This window comes from Aotus nancymaae, unplaced genomic scaffold, assembly GCF_030222135.1.
Source record: "Aotus nancymaae isolate 86718 unplaced genomic scaffold, 86718_ANA_hifiasm-v0.15.2.pri h1tg000011l, whole genome shotgun sequence".
NCBI lineage: Eukaryota > Metazoa > Chordata > Mammalia > Primates > Aotidae > Aotus > Aotus nancymaae.
Window position 1 is genome coordinate 29,715,553 of NW_026988422.1, and position 21,230 is coordinate 29,736,782.

At 49.4% G+C, this 21,230-nt stretch overlaps 2 protein-coding genes across 5 annotated transcripts; both read right to left on the reverse strand.

The window, feature by feature from the left end:
- Positions 1-1,608: 1,608 nt before the first annotated feature.
- Positions 1,609-7,045, reverse strand: FITM1 (fat storage inducing transmembrane protein 1). Its single transcript, XM_012467598.3, has 2 exons — positions 2,630-7,045; positions 1,609-2,246 (listed from the first exon to the last, which is right to left on the reverse strand). The coding sequence occupies exons 1-2, from the start codon at positions 2,893-2,895 to the stop codon at positions 1,634-1,636; spliced, it is 879 nt and encodes a 292-aa protein (XP_012323021.3). The 5' UTR covers positions 2,896-7,045; the 3' UTR covers positions 1,609-1,633.
- Positions 7,046-7,149: 104 nt separating this feature from the next.
- Positions 7,150-18,603, reverse strand: DCAF11 (DDB1 and CUL4 associated factor 11). Of its 4 annotated transcripts, none has more exons than XM_064374736.1 (16): positions 18,577-18,603; positions 18,111-18,198; positions 17,677-17,860; positions 16,607-16,734; positions 16,260-16,387; positions 15,923-15,987; positions 15,509-15,609; positions 15,130-15,276; positions 14,861-14,915; positions 14,453-14,521; positions 14,090-14,147; positions 13,810-13,995; positions 13,039-13,192; positions 12,376-12,528; positions 10,865-10,971; positions 7,150-7,421 (listed from the first exon to the last, which is right to left on the reverse strand). In XM_064374736.1, the coding sequence occupies exons 1-16, from the start codon at positions 18,586-18,588 to the stop codon at positions 7,323-7,325; spliced, it is 1,734 nt and encodes a 577-aa protein (XP_064230806.1). In that variant the 5' UTR covers positions 18,589-18,603; the 3' UTR covers positions 7,150-7,322. The 4 variants fall into 4 exon arrangements, with proteins under 4 accessions (XP_064230806.1, XP_064230805.1, XP_012322988.1 ...); XM_064374735.1 differs by lacking the exon at positions 7,150-7,421 and adding an exon at positions 9,912-10,766; XM_012467565.3 differs by lacking the exons at positions 7,150-7,421; positions 18,577-18,603 and adding exons at positions 9,912-10,766; positions 18,285-18,456 and having other exon boundaries at positions 16,607-16,679.
- Between the last annotated feature and the right edge of the window lie 2,627 nt (positions 18,604-21,230).

The window sequence follows — 21,230 nt, forward strand, 5'->3', positions numbered from 1 at the left end:
AGTTTGAGACCAGCCTGGCCAACATGGTGAAACTCGTCCCTACTAAAAATACAAAAATAAGACCAGTGAGTGGTGGGGGCCTGTAATACCAGCTGCTCGGGAGGCTGAGATGGGAGAACTGCTTGAACCTGGGAGGCAGAGGTTACAGTGAGCCAAAATTGCACCACTGCACTGCAGCCTGGGCAACAGAGTGAGACTCTGTCTCAAAAAATAATAATAAAATAAAAAATAAAAATGTAGGCCAGGCATAGTGGCTCACGCCTGTAATCCCAGCACTTTGGGAGGCCAAGGCGGGCAGATCACCTGAGGTCAGGAATTCAAGACCAGCCTGACCAACATGGAGAAACCCTGTCTCTACCAAAAATAGAAAAATTAGCCAGGTATGGTGGCACATGCCTATAATCCCAGCTACTCAGAAGGCTGAGAAAGGAGAATCACTTGAACCTGGGAAGAAGAGGTTGCAGTGAGCCAAGACTGCGCCATTGCACTCGAGCCTGGGCAACAAGAACGAGACTCCATCTCAAATAATAATAATAATAATAATAATAATAAAATGTAAAAAACGTTCCACCTTTTTCTTTTTAAAAAATTTTTTGTAGAGACAGGTTCTCACCATCTTGTCCAGGCTAGTCTCAAACTCCTGGGCTCAAGTGATCCTCTTGCCTCAGCCTCCCATAGTGCTGGGATTACAGGTATGAGCCATCACTGCCAGGGCTCTGCCTAGAAAAAAAAAATTATAAAAACTATTCTTAGCTTGCAGGTCATACAAAAACTGGCCACAGGAGGGCCAAAGTTTGCTAATTCCTGGTTTAGAGGATAGAAGATACACCATATTGCCTAGCTTTGTAATCATGGCTCCTCTGTTTATTAGTTGTGAACAAGTTACTTAACCTCTGTCTGTTTTTGCAACTGTACAATGGGAACACTACTACCTCAATTTTTTTTTTTGCCAATCAAGAGCAGTACAACCTACCTCATACTTTTACTGTTGTGAGGACCAAATGTGTTAACTTTTGTAGAGAACTTACAGACACTTAGAACAGTGCCTGGCACAGAGTAAACAGAGTGCAAGTGTCTGCTATTATTTGTGTGTCTATTATCTGCCATCCCCCGTTAGTTCATAAGCCTCCAAACAGCAGAAATCTTGTCTTATTTACATGGCATAGAATTATGCTCAGCTCAATAAACATTTGTTCAATAGATGAGCACATACAGACTCCTATGGGGAAGACAGGGTAGGAAGGGTAGAGTGGAGTGCCCAGATATGTAGGCCCCTGAAGAGAGCAGAGTGGAGATTCAGTGGAGAAGGCAGGAAAAACAACCAACCTGGCTCCTGGAGATGGAGCAACTGCTCAGCAAGAATCATGCCCACACCTAAGGGCACCATTACCTGGCTTAGAAGCACCATTCCTGGATGTCTCAGTCCCCAGATAGCTTGAAGTCTGCAAAAACTAGGAGGCTGAAAGGACAGCTGGAGGGATGGAGGTCAAGCATAAGGAAGGACATTTAAGGTTGATGAGAGTAAGGAATGGCTGAGGAACCCTAGTGACTACCAGACCCTCTTCCGACCCTTTCAAGTACCCAACCAAATGATGAGAGGAGGCAGAGCCAGGCCCAATGGCTTTTATTCCTTTCAGTTATGCTTGCGGCTGGAGTGGGAACGGGGGAAGAGCCCATGGCCCGGGCTCCCTGGAGACCAGGGTTGATGATACCAGCTGCCATAGGTGAGGTACCAAGCGAAGGTGCCCACTGCGGCGCCCACCACCTTGTGAGTGTACTGGTGGAAATAGATGACAGTACAGACCAGCAAGAAGTTCCAGAGGCCCAGCAGCAGTACGTTGAGCAGGAAGACGAGGCGCAAGGGGGTGCCTGCAGGCAGCCCATGGGCCAGGTACTTGGCAAACACGGCCGCTTCCTCTGCCATAAGCAGGCAGCAGAAGGTGAGCAGGAAGGTGTGTGAGGAGACCGTGTAGCCCCGCCACTGATGGCCGGCTGCCAGGCAGCTGCGGCGGTCAGGAAGCTCGTGGAGCAGCAGACCCTGGGGCAGCGGCTCAAAGCAGGAGCCAGTCAGGTCCTCAATGAGCAGGAAGGCCCGGCCGGCTCCCCGCCACACAGCTGCCCCCACCACCAGTCGGCTCAGGTGTCTGGCAGTTACTGCCACGCGCCGTGTAGCCAGGAACACCACCAGCAACACAAAGCCACCCAGGAAGGTGCATGTCCAGCCCCAGGCTGAATTCACAAATTTTCTGTGGGTAGAAAAGAGGGGAGATACTGAGATCTCAAGCTCCATCTCCCACCTTGGTCTGTGTTCCCCTCACTACACTCTCCCCAACCCTACACATCATCACCCGTTCTCTCCTTGCCGTACCCTTTACAGCCCCCAGTGATTTAAACTTTGCCATTTCCTGGGAGGACCATTCAGCATGCCAGGATCCACATTTCCTCTTCAGTCCTGTTCCTGACTTCCCCTGTACCCCACCGCTCTGTTCCCTTCCCCCTCACCCGACCTTCTCCTCAACCTCCTAGCCTATTTTTAGTGTTCAGACTGGCAGGAGGACAGAAGCCTGGAGAAGGGAGCTAGGATCCCAGAGTGCAGGGACCCAGCTCCCACAGCCTTGAGTGGACTCACATGTTGAAGAAGTTGCCGTGGCTGGCGAAGATAGTCCGAGGGTTGACATGGAACTGCAGAAGGGGCCCAAAGATGACCACTGCTGCTAGCCAGGCATGGTAGAGGCGCCGTAAGCAGGGGCTGCCCAGAAGGCGGGCGGCCTGTTCGCTTCCAAAGTACAGCAAGACAGAGGCCACCCAGAGCAGCACCTTGACCAGGCAGCCCAGGAGTGCCCGGATTCGGGCCCCAGCCCCCAGCCCTGCCCCCACCACCGCCCCCCGCTCCATGTTCCCTCCCCTCCCCAATAACTGCTTGCTCTGCTGGGCAGCTGAGGAGGGGCTGATGGGGCCCCCCTGGACAAGGACAGGCAGTGACAGGTGTGGCAGACACAAGGCAGAGCCTTGTTGGCAGTTGGCAGGCGGGGGAGTGGGGCGGGGGGCAGTAAGGGGCCAGGATGGAGGTCTGCCACGTCAGCAGGGTCCTGGCCTTGGGTGTGTGGTAGTATGTGTCCTGACAGCAGTCTGTGTCCTTTCTGTTAGTCCTGTGTCCCAGGCTCCAACCATGTTCCAGTTCATGTCTCAGGGCCAGCTGTTCAGGGCTGTCCTTGTCCATAGGCTGCTGGGGTCTGTCCCTCTCTGCCTACTCCTACTTTACCATTTGCTCCAAAGGGAAATCAGAGGTCATGAAGATAAAATTAACCAAACCTTGAAAGTCATTTAAAAAAAAAAAAGCTGTCAGTCTTCTCATCAGTGTGATCTAGCACTTTTCCTGGGGTCTGAGCACAAGAGCCTACCACTGCAGTATGCAGCAAGGTGGCTGTGCACAGCGCTGTGACCATCTTAGGTCTTCAGAGGCAGATCAGCAGGGGTCTCCACTTCAGTGATCGGTGACCTCAGCAGCTTGGCTCTGCCCTAGTTCCTATCTGGATTGAGGTGCTCTAAGAGGCTAGTTTGGCCCAGTGCTGCTGTGTAAACTAGTGGTTTCATCTGTTGATCGTGTTGACCCTCAGATCCCTAAAGATTAGTTTGCTCCTAGTGACGGGGTGGAAGAGACCCTAAAAGGGCAATCACCAGACAGGAGTCAATTGAAACTTTCCATCCTCCAATCAACTACCCTGGGCCTCTGGGCTCTCCATACAAGCCTGCCCTCCCAGTCTGATTGCTGAGGCTGCAGCAGCAGGGCAGAAGAGAGCCACCTACCCGCGGAGAGAGCCTGTTAGTCAGTAACTGTTTCAAGATCACTTTTTCTTTCTTCCTCATAACTGGTAGGATTTCAGAGTGCAAAGGAATTAGTGAAAGGAATGAGCAAGCAAGGACACCCATATTCTGGGCCCAACTGTGTGACTTCAGGAAAATCAATGAACCCTCTTTGGTCCTCAGTAAATCAATTTCCTCTATAAATTGATCAAGACAGATTGGATAATCAATCAGATTCCTTCTAGATCCTAAAGCCCATACCTAGTAACAGTGGCCTGTAATGAACCCTATAAAATAATTTTGAACTAGGCTGGGTGTGGTGGCTCATGCCTGTAAATCCAGCACTTTGGGAGGGTGAATCAGGCAGATGGCCTGAGGTCAGGAGTTCGAGACCAGCCTGGCCAACATGGTGAAACCCTATCTCTACTAAAAATACAGAAAAATTAGCTGGTGTGGTAGCGGCTGCCTGTAATCCTAGCTACTTGGGAGGCTGAGGCAGGAGAATCCCTTGAACCCGGGAGGCAGAGGTTGTAGTGAGCCAAGAGCATGCCACAGCACTCCAGCCTGGGCGACAGAGTGAGACTCTCTCTTAAAAAAAAAAAAGTTTGAAGACCTACACACTCTCTACACATTTTTTTATTTGGCATAAAATGTTTCATTGTAGCTTTTTAATTTTTTTAATTAAAAAAATTTTTCTGGCTGGGCACGGTGGCTCACGCCTGTAATCTCAGCACTTTAGGAGGCCGAGGTGGGGAGATCACCTGAGGTCAAGAGATGGAGATATCCTGGCCAACATGGTGAAACCCCGTCTCTACTAAAAATACAAAAATTAGCTGGGTGTGGTGGCGTGTACCTGTAGTCCCAGCTACTTGGGAGGGTGAGGCAGGAGAATCGCTTGAACCTGGGAGGTGGAGGTTGCAGTGAGCTGAGATCACACCACTCAAGCCTGGTGACAGAGCAAGACTTTGTCTTAAGAAAAAAAAATTCCCCCCATTTTTATTTATTACGTTTTTATTATTTATTTTTTTGAGACAGGGTCTCACTCTGTTGACCAGGCTGGAATGCAGTGTGCTATCATGGCTCAATGCAGCCTCCAACTCCTGGGGTCAAGTGATCATCTGCTTTAGCCTCCTGAGTGAGTAGTTGGGACTACAGCAATGCACCAGCATGCCTGGTTAGTTTATTTTCAATTTTCTGGCCAGGTGCGGTAGCTCATGCCTGTAATCCCAGCACTTTGGGACCAGCCTGAGGAGCCACAGGAGTTGGGGACCAGCCTGAGCTGGTCTCACATAGTGAGACCTCGTCTCTACAAAAATAAAAAAAATTATGTAGGCCGGGCGCGGTGGCTCAAGCCTGTAATCCCAGCACTTTGGGAGGCCGAGGCGGGTGGATCACGAGGTCAAGAGATCAAGACCATCCTGGTCAACATGGTGAAACCCCGTCTCTACTAAAAATACAAAAAATTAGCTGGGCATGGTGGCGCGTGCCTGTAATCCCAGCTACTCAGGAGGCTGAGGCAGGAGAATTGCCTGAACCCAGGAGGCGGAGGTTGCAGTGAGCCGCGATAGCGCCATTGCACTCCAGCCTGGGTAACAAGAGCGAAACTCCGTCTCAAAAAAAAAAAAAAAAAATTATGTAGGCATAGTGGCATGTGCCTGTGATCCCAGCTACTTGGGAGGCTGAAATGGGAGGATTACTTGGGCCCAGGAGGTTGACGCTGCCGTGAGCCGTGATTGCACCACTGTGCTCCAAGCCTAAGCAACAGAGAGAGACCTTGTTTCAAAATAAATAAATAATTTTTTTTTTTTTGTAGAGACAAAGTCTCATTAAGTTGACCAGGGTGGTCTTGAACTCCTGGCCTCAGGTGATTTTCCTGCCTTGGCCTCCCAAAGTGGTGGGATTATAGGCACGAGTCACCATGCCTGGTTTCATAGTGGTTTTAAGTAGTTCTAGTGTATTATATACTGACATTTCAAAGTAAAACCATTATATCACTCTTTCAAATGTATCCAATGAAATTTAAATACTACAGTGCTTAGATACTTCACCATTATCCACTAAAACACATGTGACAAGATTTTACATTAAAAATTATATTTCAGCCAGACAAGGTGGCTCATGCCTATAATCCCAGCACTTTGGGAGGCCTAGGCAGGCAGATCACCTAAGGTCAGGAGTTCGAGACCAACCTGACCAACATGGAGAAACCCTGTCTCTACTAAAAATACAAAATCAGCTGGGCATGGTAGCACATGCCTGTAATCCCAGCTACTCGGGAAGCTGAGGCAGGAGAATTGCTTGAACCCAGGAGGCGGAGGTTGTGGAGAGTTGATATCATGCCATTGCACTCCAGCCTGGGCAACAAGAGTGAAACTCCATCTCAAAAAAAAAAAAAAAAGAAATTATATTTCCATGCTACTCCCCCATAAAATTTATCCTAATATGTTTTTATGCCTGAAAGTCTTTTATTGAGCATTTATCACATTTCTCTGCCAAAAAAAAAAAAGTATATAACTTAAAAAATTTAACTTTTTAAAATTTCTGGGCCGGGTGTGGTGGATCACACCTGCAATTCTGGTCCTTTGGGAGACTGTGGCAGGAGGATCGCTTGAGCCCAGGAGTTTGAAACCAGCCTGAACAACATGGTGAAACCCTGTCCATACAAAAATAAACACAAATTAGTCAAGCATGGTGGCGCCCACCCAGCTACTCAGGAGGCTGAGATGGGAAGATCGCCTGAGGCTAGGAATTTGAGGTTGCAGTGAGCAGTTATCACACCACTGCACTCCAGCCTGGGTGGCAGAGCAAGACTGTATCAAAAAATAAAAATAACAAAATAAAAATAAAATTTTCCTGTGACCATAAAGCCCTAACAGTAATTTTTTCCCCTATGGATTCTATTTTCATTGTAACTGTTAGTAGTCTAAAATGTATTATTAGTACATGAATACTTTGGGGGGTTTTTTGAAACAGGGTCACTTTCTGTCACAAAAGTGAAACAGTCTCATTACCGACATGAGAAAGTTTAGTGGTCTGGGTAGATTAAAGCAGCCATAACATTCTCTTAAACCAAAGCCTAATCCAGTGGCGTGATCACAGCTCACTGCAGCCTTGACCTCCCCGGTCATTTCAAGCGATCCTCCTCTCACGGAGCTCGGACCATAGGTACATGCTACCAAGTTCAGCTAATTTTTCACTATGTTGCCCAGGCTGGTCTTAAACTCCTGGGCTCAAGTGATCCTCCTGCCTTTGCCTCAAGTGCTGGGATTACAGAAGTGAGCCGCTGCACCTGTCCAGGAAAAGTTCTTGAAGGAAATTAAGTTACTACTTCAGTGAACACATGAATGACACAAAAGTGAAACAGCTTTATTGTTGATCTGGAGAAAGTTTCAGTGGTCTGGATAGAAGATCAAAGCAGCCACACAACATTCCCTTAAACCAAAGTCTAATCCAGAACCAGGCCCTCTCTTCTTCTTTTTTTTTTTTTAAAGAGACAGGGTTGGGCCAGGCGCGGTGGCTCACGCGTATAATCCCAGCACTTTGGGAGGCTGAGGTGGGCAGATCACCTGAGGTCTGGAGTTCGAGACCAGCTTGGCCAACATGGAGAAACCCCATCTCTAAAAAAAACAAAAAAAGAGACAGGGTCTTGCTTGGTTGCCCAACCTGGAGTGTGGTGGCATGATCATGTCTGATTGCAGCCTCCAACTCCTGAACTCAAGCAATCCTCCTGCTCTGCCTCCTAAGTAGCTGGGACTACATGTGCATGCCTCCACTCACCATGTTGCCCAAACTGGTCTCGAACTCTTGGCCTCAAGTGATCCTTCCATCTTGGCCTCCCAAAGTGCTGGGATCACAGGTGTGAGCTACTGAGCCCAGCCTATTCTCTTCAATTCTGTAAAGACTGAGAGTGGTGAGGAAGCTAGCAGAGGTTGGTTCATAATGCTCAAAGAAAGAAGCCATTTCCATAACATAAAAATGCAAGGTGAAGCAGCAAGTGCTGATGTAGAAGCTGCAGCAAGTTATCCACAGGATCTAGCTAAGATCACTGATAAAGGTGGTTACACTAAATAATAGATTTTCAAAGCAAACGAAACAGCTTTCTATTGGAAGATGCCATATAGGAGTTTCACAGCTAGACAGAAGTCAAGGCTACAGAGCTTCAAATGACAGACTAACTCTTGTTAGGAGATAATGCACCTGGTGATTTTAAGTTGAAACCAATGCTCGATTACCATTCTGAAAATCCTAGGGCCTTAGGAATTATGCTAAATGTATTCTGCTGTGCTCTATAAATAAAACAAAAAAACCTACATGATGGCACATATGTTTGCAGCATGGGTTACAAAATATTTCAAGCTCACTGTTAAGATCCACTCCTCAGAAATAAAGCTTCCTTTCAAAATATTACTGCTCATTGACAATGCATCTGGTCACCTACAAACTCTGGAGATACAAAGGGAGATTAATGTTTTCATGCCTGCTAACACAACATCCATTCTGCAGCCAATGGATTAAGGAATAATTGTGACTTGCAAGTCTTATTGTCTAAAAAATATATTTCGAACCCCTTCTCTACAAAAAAATTAACAAAAACAAGCCGAGTGTGCTGGTATGTGCTGGTGGTCCCAGCTACTTGGGAGGCTGAGGCGGGAGGATCGCTTGAGTCCAGGGCGAGGCAGAGGTTGCAGTGAGCCAAGATTGCATCACTGCACTCCAGCCTGAGTGACAGAGCAAGACCTTGTCTCAAAAAAAAAAGGAAAAAAAAATCCATTTCATAAGACTATAGCTACCACAGTGATTCCTCTGATAGCTACAAAGTCAATTGAAAACCTTCTGGAAAGGATTCACCATTCTAGATGCCATTAAGAACATTCATGGCTAGCTGGGCGTGATGGCATGCGCCTGTGGTCCCAGCTACTCGGGAGGCTGAGGCGGAAGAACCACTTGAACCCAGGAGGCAGAGATTGCACCACTGCACTCCAGCCTGGTGACAGAGCAAGACTCCGTCTCAAAAAAATTAAAAAAAACCATTCATGGCCAGGCACAGTGGCTCATGCCTATAATCCCAGCATTTGGGAGGCTGAAGTGGAGGATCACTTGAGCCCAGGAGTCTGACAGCAGCATTTTTTTTTTTTTTGAGAGGGAGTCTCACTCTGTCACCCAGGCTGGAGTGCAGTGGTGCAATCTAGGCTCCCCGCAACCTCCGCCTCCTGGGTATTACAAGGCTGTAATGGAAAGTGTGCTCTCTTGCTATCTACTTGCAGGGAAGCTTCTGAAGTTGGTGAGAGAGCACCTGCTGCAAGGTTCAGTGAACAAATGGTTTTGGTATTTCCCTTTATCATGGGGCATCAGAAGGGTATTTTCTCCAACACAGGATTGCAGCTAAAGACTCTGTTGAGGGGCCGGGCGCGGTGGCTCAAGCCTGTAATCCCAGCACTTTGGGAGGCCGAGGCGGGTGGATCACGAGGTCAAGAGATCGAGACCATCCTGGTCAACATGGTGAAACCCCGTCTCTACTAACACAAAAAATTAGCTGGGCATAGTGGCGCGTGCCTGTAATCCCAGCTACTCAGGAGGCTGAGGCAGGAGAATTGCCTGAACCCAGGAGGCGGAGGTTGCGGTGAGCCGAGATCGCGCCATTGCACTCCAGCCTGGGTAACGAGCGAAACTCCGTCTCAAAAAAAAAAAAAAAAAAAAAAAAAAGACTCTGTTGAGGCTGGGCGCGGTGACTCACGCCTGTAATCCCAGCACTTTGGGAGGCCGAGGTGGGGGGATCACGAGGTCAGGAGATGGAGACCATCCTGGCCATGGTGAATCCCTATCTCTTGATACAAAAAAAAATTAGCCAGGCGTGGTGGCCCATGCCTGTAGTCCCAGCTACTCAGGAGGCCGAGGCAGGGGGATCGCTTGAACCCGGGAGACGGAGGTTGCAGTGAGCTGAGATTGTGCCACTGTACTCCAGCCTGGCAAGAAAGCAAGACTCCGTTCCCCGACCCAAAAAAAAAAAAAAAAAAGGCTCTGTTGAAATTGTGTTTTCCTGAAGTGAGAGGATGAAAGACCTCAAATTGGAAAAGGAGAGAGTGTGAGAGGAGAGACAGACACTGAGCCAGGTTCCCACACAGAGTTTATTGAGGGAGCCAAAGCCAGTGAGAGGACAAAGGAGTCCTACTTCAACCTACTTCCTTAAAGCTGCGTGCCTCCAGCATGATGGGACCTTCTCAGAGGGCAGGGCCTGCCCTATGAGGGGCCACAAGGAGCCTTTTGGAGACTCCCACCTCTCATACCACAGCCTGTGCTACCCCAAAGACCCAGACACGAAAGCAGTCACAATCCCCACCACAGGAAGGTACGGAGGAAACACCCTTACCCATGCCCCTCCCCTAGAGACCTCAGGAAGAAAGGCCAGGACACCTGCCCTGTGATTGGCCACTTGAATCCTCAACGTGATTCAGGCAACAGGCCTGGCTGACAGGTCTGTTCAGATGTGGCCTCAGGCGTCTACTCTTGGAGCCAACCCCTAATATTCGAACATGATTAAAAACACCCAGGACACTTCTCTTGCTGGCAGAGACCACACCCCAGATAATGGCACTCCTGCCAAACTCTGGCCAGAGATAGGGACCCAATCTGACTGGGTGTGAACATGTGAGACCACTCTGCCCTGTGGGGAGGATCTTCCAGGGCTCAGCTGAGTCTCAGAGCCTGGGCTTCTGTTTCTCACCATCCAATGCCAGTAATTCCTCCAAACATTCCCCACAAGGGAGAAAGGGAGGAAGAGGCAGAGAGCTTATCAAGAGGTTCACCCTATATGGGGGTGGAGGTCGGGTCTACTGGGGTGAGGAAAAGGCTGTAGAGGAGTGGGGCACTGGGGCAGGGGCGCTGGCACATTCCTCGGACTCTGGCATGTCATCCCGGAAGTACTCAGCCTGGCGGTACTGCCACAGACGCAGGTTCCCGTCCCACTGCAGAGCAGAGGGTGGCAAGTAGTCAGGATGTGCTGCCCCTCAACCAAGTCCAAGCCCCAGACATGTGCCAACCCCCTCAACCCTTGCAACCTCACCGAACTGCTGACAATCTTCTCTTCAAAGGGGTGCCAACTGACATCACGCACACAGGCCTTGTGGTTGGTCAGCTTCTTCACAATGTGGCCACTGAGAAGGTCGTACACTGTCCAGGACAGGCAAGAGTGGAAAGGGACCACCATAAGACTCTAAACTATTCCTCACCTCCCTGTGAGTAGCACCGCTGACCTGCCTCTCAGGCAACTTCCCATGTTCCCATGGGAGCAGAGCCCATACCAGAAGACTGTGTTATTTCTGCTTCTATCCCTGTTCCTTTCCCTACCTTGGGTTGAGAGTATGGTTTAGTGGTGTGGGTATTTCTGGCCCTTAGCTAAATTTTATAGGGGCTACAGTTAAGAAAATGCAGTGGCTTTAAAGCTTTTAGTAAAATATGGAAGTCACCACAAAGTGAAAACTGAGCTGTCTGGGGTGTGTGCACCTTGTCTGGACAGAGTACATCTTTCTTTTGTCATGGGTCTGTGAGTGTCTCCCTAGGGACAGCATTGCCCTGCCTTAGGCTCCTTATATCTGTAGCTGTGCTTGTGCTTCTTTTCTTTTCTTCTTTTTTTTTGAGACACAGTCTCACTCTCATTGCCAGGTTGGAGTGCAGTGGCACGATCTTAGCTCACTGCAACCTCTGCCTCCCGGGTTCAAGTGATTCTCCTGCCTCAGTCTTCCAAGTAGCTGGGATTACAGGCACCTGCCACCATGCCTGGCTAATTTTTGTATTTTTAGTAGAGATGGGATTTCACCATGTTGGCCAGGCTGGTCTCAAACCCCTAACATTAGGTGATCTGCCCACCTTGGCCTCCTGAAGTGCTGGGATTACAGGTGTGAGCCACGGCACCAGCCCTCCTTTTTTTTTTTTTGAGACAGTTTCTCACTCTGTCACCCAGGCTGAAGTGTGGTGGCACAATCATGGCTCACCGCAGTCTCGATTTCCCGGGCTCAGGTGATTCTCCCACCCTAGCCTCCCATAGCTGGGACTACAGGCCTGAGCCACCACATCCAGCCATTTTTTGTATTTTTTGTAGAGACGAGGTTTTTTCCATGTTGCCCTGGCTGGTCTAAAACTCTTGAGCTCAAGCAATCTGCCCACATCAGCCTCCCGAAGTGCTGGGATTACAGGTGTGAGCCACCACGCCCAGGTTCTTCTTTCTTTCTGCTTCAGTGACTGCATGTCCTTTACTACTTGCTACCATCTTCCTGTATCATTTTATCTCTGTTCCCTCCTACCTTTCATCTGCAACCTCTTTCCTTGACTGGCTGAAAAACGGAACCAACTATATTTTTGGCAGTCTATTATATTTACTGACTAGAGTTCTATGTTCCTTTCTTAATTTAAAATGCTGAAGAATAGAATGTTTTCTATTTCTCTGTTTAAGCCTCCAAGCTAAATTAGATTTTACCTGTAGCTGTCACTGGGCTTTTTAAGGTGGTCACTGGAGGTAGAATGGGAAAGAGTCATTCCTGCCCTTCCTGAGGCCCCCTGTTCTGACACAATCCTTACCAACCACTTTGCCGGTGGAGCAGCCACTGTAGATGAACTGCTGGCCGGTGCTATGCGTTGGGGAGAACCGGCAGCGGATGAGGGTGTGCAGCACTCCGTGGCCCCGGTAGGTCATCAAGGAGCTGTCTCCCGGGAGCTTCAGCTTCCGCCAGGCTGGGTAGGGATGCAGGGTAAGCCCTAGGTTAGGGAATCTGCTTTGGGATTGTTTTGTACCACCAGTCCTGAACAAGCATGTATGCCCAGAGACAATTGTCTTTCTAACATTCAAGTGGTGGCTTTTTTTTTTTTTAAAAGACGGAGTTTCACCATGTTGGTCAGGCTGGTCTTGAACTCCTGACTTTAGGTGATCCGCCCGCCTTGGCCTCCAAAGTGCTTGGATTACAGGCGTGAGCCACCACGCCCAGCTCAAGTGGTGGCTCTTTCTCCACCTAATCGTCAGTGGACAGTCTCCAATATGGCCCTGCTCGCTAATCATACTCAAATACTTTTGTATTAGTTGATTCTGAGTGACCCCCACCCAGGCCCCAATCCTAGGAACCTCTGGCCATCCCATCCATGATTTAGCAAATAAAGCATTAATGCCTGACAAAGAGGGCTGACGGGGAGGGCTCCAGGGTTCCTAGGCTACAGACAAATCCACTGTGCCTGTACTTCCAGTCTCACCTTTTTTGGGCACTTGCTGCCAGCGATAGTCCCAGTTTTGCTGTGTGGCAGCCTGGCGTGAGGCTTCCATGCCTTCCCGTGTGGAAAAGCGTCGGATATCCCAGAGCTTGATGGTCTGGTCTTTGGAGTTGGAGATGAGATACCGGGCATCACCCTATGAATCCAAATGTGGATAGTGAAGCATCAGAGCTTATAAATGTCAGCGCCTGTCAGTCTAGTTCCTATCCTCTAGTTGAGCAGAACTCCAGCCTCTGGCTTTGCTTGCCTCTTTCTTTATCTAGGTGAACTCATTTTCATTGTTCTGCCTCAGATCCTACCACCTGACTGGGTTTTCCTTTCCGTGCCCAGGTTACTGGCTGGCTTTCCTATTCTATCCTGGATCAGACTGTCTTCCATTTTCCTTTTTTAAAAATATTTAATTAAAAAAAAAATAGGGACAAAGGCTCACTAGTTTCCCAGGCTGTTCTCAAACTCTTGAGCTCAAGCGATCTTCCTACCTTGGCCTCCCAAAGTTATAGGATTACCAGTGTGAGCCACCTACCTGGCTGGTCTTCCATTTTTCTTGTACAGAAAGCCCTGCCCTACTCCTTGAGGACTGGTGAGTACAGATGGAATTCATGTTCCCTAGATTGAGCCCCTTCCCTAAACTCCAACCCTTATAAACCTTGGCTAATAAGGAATTGTCAAATTCCCACACCAGTCCATTTTCATGCTCTCCTGAGCAACCAGAACTTTAGTAGCCTGACTGTGCAGTCCTATTTCCTGGCCCACCTTGCTGTCAATGAAGGTGATGCCATCCTGGTGTCCAGCGAGTGCACCTACAGGCTTGGGGTCATCCTCTCGCATGGTGCGTCGATCCCACACTTTGCAGATGGCATCATCACCCCCAGAGAACAGGATTTGTGAGCTTATATCAGCAAAGGCCACTGCATTCACATCATCCTCATGGGACTCAATCTAGGTGAAAAGGAGGCCAGAATATAAGATCGCTTTCTAGGTCTTATAATAAGCCAAAGATCAGGAGGCAGAGGCTCTGTCTCAGGAGCCATACCTGAAGGGTGCGCCGGTTCTGCTCTCGGTCAAAGACGTACAGGCAGCCGTCATTGGCCCTGAAAGGGAAGCAATAAAGGAGGGTCCTGGAGCCATGATCGTGAGGATCAATGTGGTATGTGCTCTAGAGAGTCCCACTGAGAAATCCTGCTCTGGGTCATGGGGGAAGGGTTAGCTGTGTTTTCAAGGAGGCTCTCATGCTGGGAAAATGGAGAGCAAGAGGTGAACCAACTTGTAAATCCTAACCTTGGAGAAGATCTGTTTCTTCTCTGTAGCTGCCAGTGCCATCTGTGTACAGCAGAGCTCATCTCTGGGGGAACCCCCATCTTGTTAATTGAGGGAAACATATCCCACAAGCACTCACCCTCCTAGTACTTCTCGTCCATCTGAGGAGACAGCAATGGAGAAGACAGCAAAGCGACGCTCATCTGGCCTGAAAGCAAGAAGGAACTGGGTTAAGTGGACTTCCCTTCAGCTTTTGCTAATCTACATAGAATCTGACGATAGTTGTAAGGCATATCCCCAGGTGAAAAAAGAAGTCTGGTTAACAGGCACCACAATGCAGATCCTCAGTGAGAACCCAGAAATAATCCTGCAACCATCCATTTACCCAATCCTCTGGCTGACAGGATGCTGCTTCCCTCCCAGAAATCCACACAGACCCACTAGTATACATTTCCCCCTAAGCAGAACTTCCAACTCAGAGGTTTGCTCCTGAAGAGCTTCCCTTGAGAAGTTTCCGATGAGTCTGACCAGAAAGGGAAGACAGTACCTGAGATCCAGCGCAGTGTGTGTATCTCCCTCACCATAGATATTGCAGATATGAACTAAGAGAGCAAGAAAAACAAGACTCTTTCAGGCATGGGGGAAGGAGAGTGGACGTGAAGCTAGGGAAGAGATCAAACAAAGGACAAGGATGTTGGAGCACTTTGGGAGTGATCTTCCCTGGACAAAGTGAGGAATCCTGGCTCAGAGGGGATGAGCACATGGAAACCTCAGGTCCCAGGGTGGAGAGACAGTGGAGGCCTGGTGCATACTCACTGTAATCAGACCAGCTGGAGTAGAGGAAGTGGTTCCCATCAGGGGTAAAGGCCACATCCAAGATGCTCCAGCCTACATCGCGGGCCTTGATGCTCTTGAATTTATGGAAACGGCCATACCGGCAGTCATACAGTCGGATTGTCTGGTCTGTATAAGTAGAGATCAGGCAGAATTATGGAACACTTTCCTTGTAACTTTCCTAGATTAGAGGTCTGCCACTCAGTGTACCTGTGGAATCTTCGCTTTATCATGGGAAACATGCTCTGGGTAAGCATCCCTAAGCCAGGTCTGAGCTCCCTGTCTGTGGCTTTCTAGCCTCAGTAAGAGGGAATGTTCCATATTCCAGGAAAAGACAGTTGACAGGACCAGGGTCTGGTACCTTGGCAAGCAGACATGAATATTTGACCATCTTTGCTGTAGATGCCACAGAAAGCCTTCTGAGAGTAGCTATCAGTGAAGCCCAGATCATTGGGCAAGAAGCTAGGGAAGGAGAGAGAAAGTGAGGATAAGGGGTGCTCAGGATAAGGAGTATCCCAATTAGCAGAATCCTTACAGAGCTAGAATATCAGTACAAAGTCATTCTCTTTTGGTTGTGAGTGCAATCCCCTGTCTTTCAACCATTCCACCATCCTTTAAATTTCTATACTTTTCCAGTTTGTTTACTCTCAAAGTTTCAACCCCATTTGACCTAACCTTTAATATCTCCAAGGCTCCTTTAACACCAACCCCTTCAAACTTTAGGAGATAAGACTTATCTGGCCCTTAGAGTCTCTTCACCAAGCCCCATACTCACTGAGATATCACTCGAGACTGTTCTCCAAGGGAGAAGCTTCCCCGGTGGCAGAGGCCCCGTTCTCTCTAAATGGAAGGGATTGGGGAATATTGCTAGCGGAAACAGAGGGCCACTTCAGCCATATCAAACCCCCTCCTCCAAAGATATTGCTCTTGTTATAGAAATAGACACGACACACCATAGTCTGTCCCACAGAACTCTGATGGAGGCTGGTTAACTCTCCAGCATTAGCCCTTGAGACTTCCTTGAAAAGTTTACTTTCTTTTTCTCTGGGACTGGCAGAGCTTCTGGCTGCTTTGGCAGTCCTGCTGCCAGGCTGGGAGGTGGAGAGGCCTACCTGGTGCAACATTCGAGGGAAGCTGTGTTCCTGGGCTGCCCGCCTAAGCCCCAGCTGCCCTGTGGCCAATTCCACTTGTGTCTTGATCTCATTGCATTCCAGCTCCCGGGTGTCAGGGGTGGCATCCACTGTGAGTACCAAGAAGTTTCATCCTAGGTCTTTCAGCCTCAGAGGACAGTTAGCAGAACCGTACCTAAGCCCACCCCTGTGGCTGAATATACTGGGGTTATAAGGACTCCCTTATTCCCTAAATTATTGCACCTTCTTTTAATGTAATGTATTATTCAAAATATCACTAAAAAGTTTTCTAGTAAAAGTCTTCCAACATTAGGGCCTTTTCCTCTTACCAGGTGGGTTGTATCGGTCCCCAAGACGACCATCCCAAGCTCTGTCATTCTCTTCCTCTGAGTCCAAGAGGGCCTGAATGAATTGTAAATTTGCTGCACCTCCTCCCTGCACCAACCTCACTTGGCCTCTGTGGAGAGACCCCCAGTATAAAGGAGGGGACTTCTTCCCCCAAACCAACAAATTCAGATCAATGGCTATCTAGCTCTTAGACTACTTGGTACTCATTTTGAGGTTTCAGGCTGACTAGACCTTGGCTGTTATTTTCAGTTTCCTATAAAACACAATAGGAAAGTAAGTCTTACTCTTAGAGCAAGAGCAAGACCAACATGCTGTGGACATGACCTACTAAGTTGACCTCCCAGCGAGTTAAACATTCTAACAGCATTTCCTTAGAGCAAGAGCACAACCAATACGCTGCGGATGTGACCTACTAAGTCGACCTCCCAATGAGCGAAACATTCTCACAGTATTTCCTTCTGAGCCTCTGCCTGAGAAGTCCACCACAGAACACAATATTCTAAGCTGGGTGCAGTCGCGTGTGCAACTGTAGTCTTAGCTACCTGGGAGGCAAGGAATGCTTGAGTCCAGGATGTGGTGTGCACTGTGATCACACCTGTGAATAGCCTGCTCTCCAGACTGGGGAAACACAGTGAGATCCTATCTATGTCTACTGAAAACGTGTCAATGCCTTACTAAAAGTTCAACACTCCCTTCCCATCTCTTCACCTCTCACATCACTCCTTTCCCACCAGGCCCCATTTTGTTTTAAACTTACTTGGAAAATAAATTATATTTGTTTAGTCACAGAGAGAGAGGCTCCCTTGAATAGTCCCTCAAACACATGAGCAGGTCCTCTTGGTGACCCTCCCTAGGTAAGAACCACTCTTACTGGGTATGGAGCTGCGTGCCATGGGTGCCCAACAGGGAAAGGCTGTTCTGCTCAAACAGAACGGCTGTTCTGGGCAACCTCTGTAATTTTCCTGCCTGGAGTTGGGATCAAGGGACCGTGGTAGCACCTGGTGGGGTCACACCAGAGGGTAAGTTACCTGCGGAGGAGATAGGCCAGTACCTGGGCCAGATCCACATCTTCATCCTCTTCTTCCTCTTCCTCACTCCGACGCAGGCCAGCCCCTCTTCGGGACAAACCCTCGGAGGGGTCTCCGGACCCGGATCCCGCACTGCTGCTGTTCCGTGATCCCATCTTCTGGTCACAGCATTCTTAGGTCCTGTGCGGGGGCTCCTCCTGTCACCTCCTTGGGTTTGGTGAAAGCAAAGCGTGCTCTAGAAATACCAGGGTCTCCTGAGATGGGGTAGCTATCTCTAGGAGGGTGACCCTTCCTCGGGGCTGAGATCCCTTTTCTTTAGCCTATGCCAACTACCAAGGCGTCGGGAACACAAACCTTCCCCAATCCTGTGAAGCAAAGAAAGCGAGAGTGAAGCGTAGGGAGCTACCCTACCTCACCAATTTTAGAAAGATTTCTCAGTTTTCTATACCAAACTCACCTATTAAAGTCCCAGGACTGGGGAGCGGGAGGGTTGTTGGGCGGTGTTGGATTCCCAGGTAACCTCTCTGACAGACCAATCGAAGCCCCTCGAGGAAGAAAGAGCATCACTAGCTTATCTCATCTAACCAATTAGAAGCCTTAAGGCTCAAAGACCCTCGACGCCCCCTCCTACCGACCAATCAGAGCGCTCCCTTACGAAAGCCGGCAGCAGTGATAGCCAATGAAAATAAAATTTGGCCTACCCCCACCTCTTCCTTGCCTCACGCCCACGTGGTGCGCCGGGGGTGTGTACGCCAAAAAGGGGAGGAAGCCGAGAAGCACCTCCCACTGAAGCCGGCAGTTACCGCCCCCAGGGAGATCACCCACCGGCCAGGACCGGTCGCAGGACCCGCAGCGGCGCGAGGCCTTGTTTACACCGACTGCCGCCGCTGCGTTGGCCAACCGCTCCTCCGTCACGCGCCTACCTCGTCACACATCTCGCGGCTTCCTGGCCGGCGGGCTGCAAACGTCACACGACGGTCCCGCCCCCTTGGCCAGCCAACTGAACAGCAGAGCGCGGTGATTGATAGATAGGCGGGAGAATGCGCCAGGGGCCTGAGGGGAGGAGAAAGTGCGCACCGGAGGCGGCCCTTTCGCCCTTGTTGGGGAGGAGTAAGTGGGAACTGGCAGCTTCTTGGATGAGAGACAGCCGAACTAGACGTAATGGCTGAAAGGCAGGGCTTAAAAAAAAAAAAAATTGGTGGTTCACTACCGAGAGGTATTTTAGCAAGGTATACAATTTACTGTCTGTCCCTAAAGATCATTTGGCATCGCACTTTTCAGACAGTGCCCAAGGCCCCCCCCCACTTTGTCCCCACTGTTTCCTCCGTCCAGCTGGAGCCGTTCGCCTGTCGTCAGCTGCAGCTCCAGTCGGTCCTGCCCTGAGGGGTGCCCGGCATCCCAGTAGGCTTCCACACCTGCCTTCCGGGCTTAGCTTTTGGAAGCCTTGTTCTTGGGACTGCCCCCTTTAGACCTCCCTTTAACCGCTCTGGCAACTTTTTAGACAATCCCTGGCTTTCCGCTGCGGTCTTTGCAGACGCTCCCTAATACAAGCGTTGTTTTCTCAGAGCTTTTCCGGTTCCGGCACTCCCCTTAGACGCTTTCTTGGCCCTCCTCGATTTGCAGACCTTCCCTAGACCCTCTGTCCTGGCGGTGTCTCTCCGCCCCCTGCCGCGGGTCCAGGGCGCGTGCGCCGCCTCCTGCCGGCGCCAGCCGGTTGTTGAGTAACAAGCCAGAGTCCAAGGCCGGGACTTGCCACGTCTCTGATCCTCGGCCAGGCTGGGTGGGGAGGCGTGTGGGTTGAAGGACCTTGCTGTCCCGGGCTCAGAGGCTCAGGGTCCGACCTGAACTTCAGTCCCCGCAGCCTGCACTCCCTTGAGAAAGCTGCGAGCTTCCCTTCGCCCGCTCCTGAGGGCATCGATGGGCTCTTTGCCTTCTTGGGCCCTTCTGGGGCCTCTCTCAGTGAGGGCGAGGGTTTGGCCAGCTTTCGAGTGACGTCTCCTGGTCTCCAGACCCCGAGACCTGAGCCTGTCACCAGGACTAGCTTTGATGGACTCTGCATCCATAATGCTTGGTTTAATGTTCTACTGTTAACGGTCTTGAAATTCTTAATAATTTTAAAGCAAGTGCCGGGCATTTTCATCTTGGGCTTGGCTCAAGGTTTATTGAGACTTTAGGATACCGTGGTTTCTGGGTTATCCAGCCTGGAAAATCGGAATCTTTACTCTCAGAATGTGACGGAATTATCTTTAAAAAAAATTGGCCAGGCGTGGTGACTCTCACGCCCGTAATCCCAGCATTTTGGGAGGCTGAGGCGAGTGGATCACCTGAGGTCAGGGGTTCGAGACCAGACCAGCCTGGCCAACACGGTGAAACCCCGTCTCTACTTAAAAAAAAAAAAAAAAATTACCGGGAGTGATGGCGCACTCTTGTAATCCCACTTACTCAGGAGGCTGAGGCAGAAGAATCTAACCCAGCAGGCGGAGGTGAGCCAAGATCACGCGACTGCACTCCAGCCGGCTCTACAAGAGTGAAACTCTGTCTCAAACAACAACAACAACAACAAAAAACCTTTCTCAATTCTTTGTCTTTTAAATTAAGGCCTTCAAATCTTATAGATTCTTTAGCTGATTGAGGTTATTTTCTCAGTAACCATCCAAAATCAAATTTTATTACTTCATGCCTCTTCCACTAGTTGATCTGCTGAAAAATTCTCCTCTAACAGCATTTAGTGCCTAAGAACCCACAAGTGAGCTGGGCGCGGTGGCTCTCAACTGTAATTCCAGCACTATGGGAGGCCTAGGAGCAGGATCATTTGAGGCTAGGAGTTCAAGGCCAGCTTGGGCAACATAGTGAGACCCAGTCTACAAAAAAGAAAAAAAAATAGGCTGAGCGAGGTGGTTCATGCCTGTAATCCCAGCACTTTCGGAAGTCGAGGTGGGTGGATTAGGAGGTCAGGAGATTGAGACCATCCTCGCTAACACAGTGAAACCCTGTCTCTACTAAAAATACAAAAAATTAGCTGGGTGTGGTGGCACGCGCCTGTAATCCCAGCTACTTGGGAGGCGGAGGCAGGAGAATTGCTTGAACCCGGGAGTCGGAGGTTCCTGTGAGCCAAGATTTTGCCACTGTACTCCAGCCTAGGCGACAGAGCGAGATTCAGGCTAAAAAAAAAAAAAAAAAAAGCCGGCCATCGTGGCGTGTGCCTGTGGTCCCAACTTACTTAGGAAGGCTGAAGGAGGGAATCTTGAGCCCAGGAGGTAGAGGCTGCAGTGAGCCATGATTGCTCCACTGCACTCCAGCCTAGGCACAGAGCTAAACTTGTCTCTAAAAAGAGAAAAGGAACCAACAAATAGTTCACTATTGTTCATTGTTTCAAATACAGACTTCCAAACCTGGTTGTCTATTTTTAGTAACCTCATTTTTTGATACTCCTGCCAAGCAAATATGCCCATAAATACCTGGTTTATTTTTACGTCTGCACCTTCCCAGGAGAATTTCTTATCAGAGGGAAGCTGTCTCTACCAAACTTCCTTCCTCACAGCCTTGCACTTTGACCCAGTAATACTGCCTCCAGAAA

Bases quoted from the DNA above. Each gene is read 5' to 3' on its own strand.
- FITM1 (XM_012467598.3), bottom strand. From the start codon at position 2,895: ATGGAGCGGGGGGCGGTGGTGGGGGCAGGGCTGGGGGCTGGGGCCCGA. The intron at 2,247-2,629 runs GTGAGTCCACTC...TTCTACCCACAG, and splicing joins CACGGCAACTTCTTCAACAT to AAAATTTGTGAATTCAGCCT.
- DCAF11 (XM_064374735.1), bottom strand. The intron at 16,388-16,606 runs GTAAGAGGAAAA...TGGTACTCACAG, and splicing joins GGACCGATACAACCCACCTG to TGGATGCCACCCCTGACACC. The intron at 15,610-15,922 runs GTGAGTATGGGG...CTCCTTCCCTAG, and splicing joins CAGTCTCGAGTGATATCTCA to CTTCTTGCCCAATGATCTGG.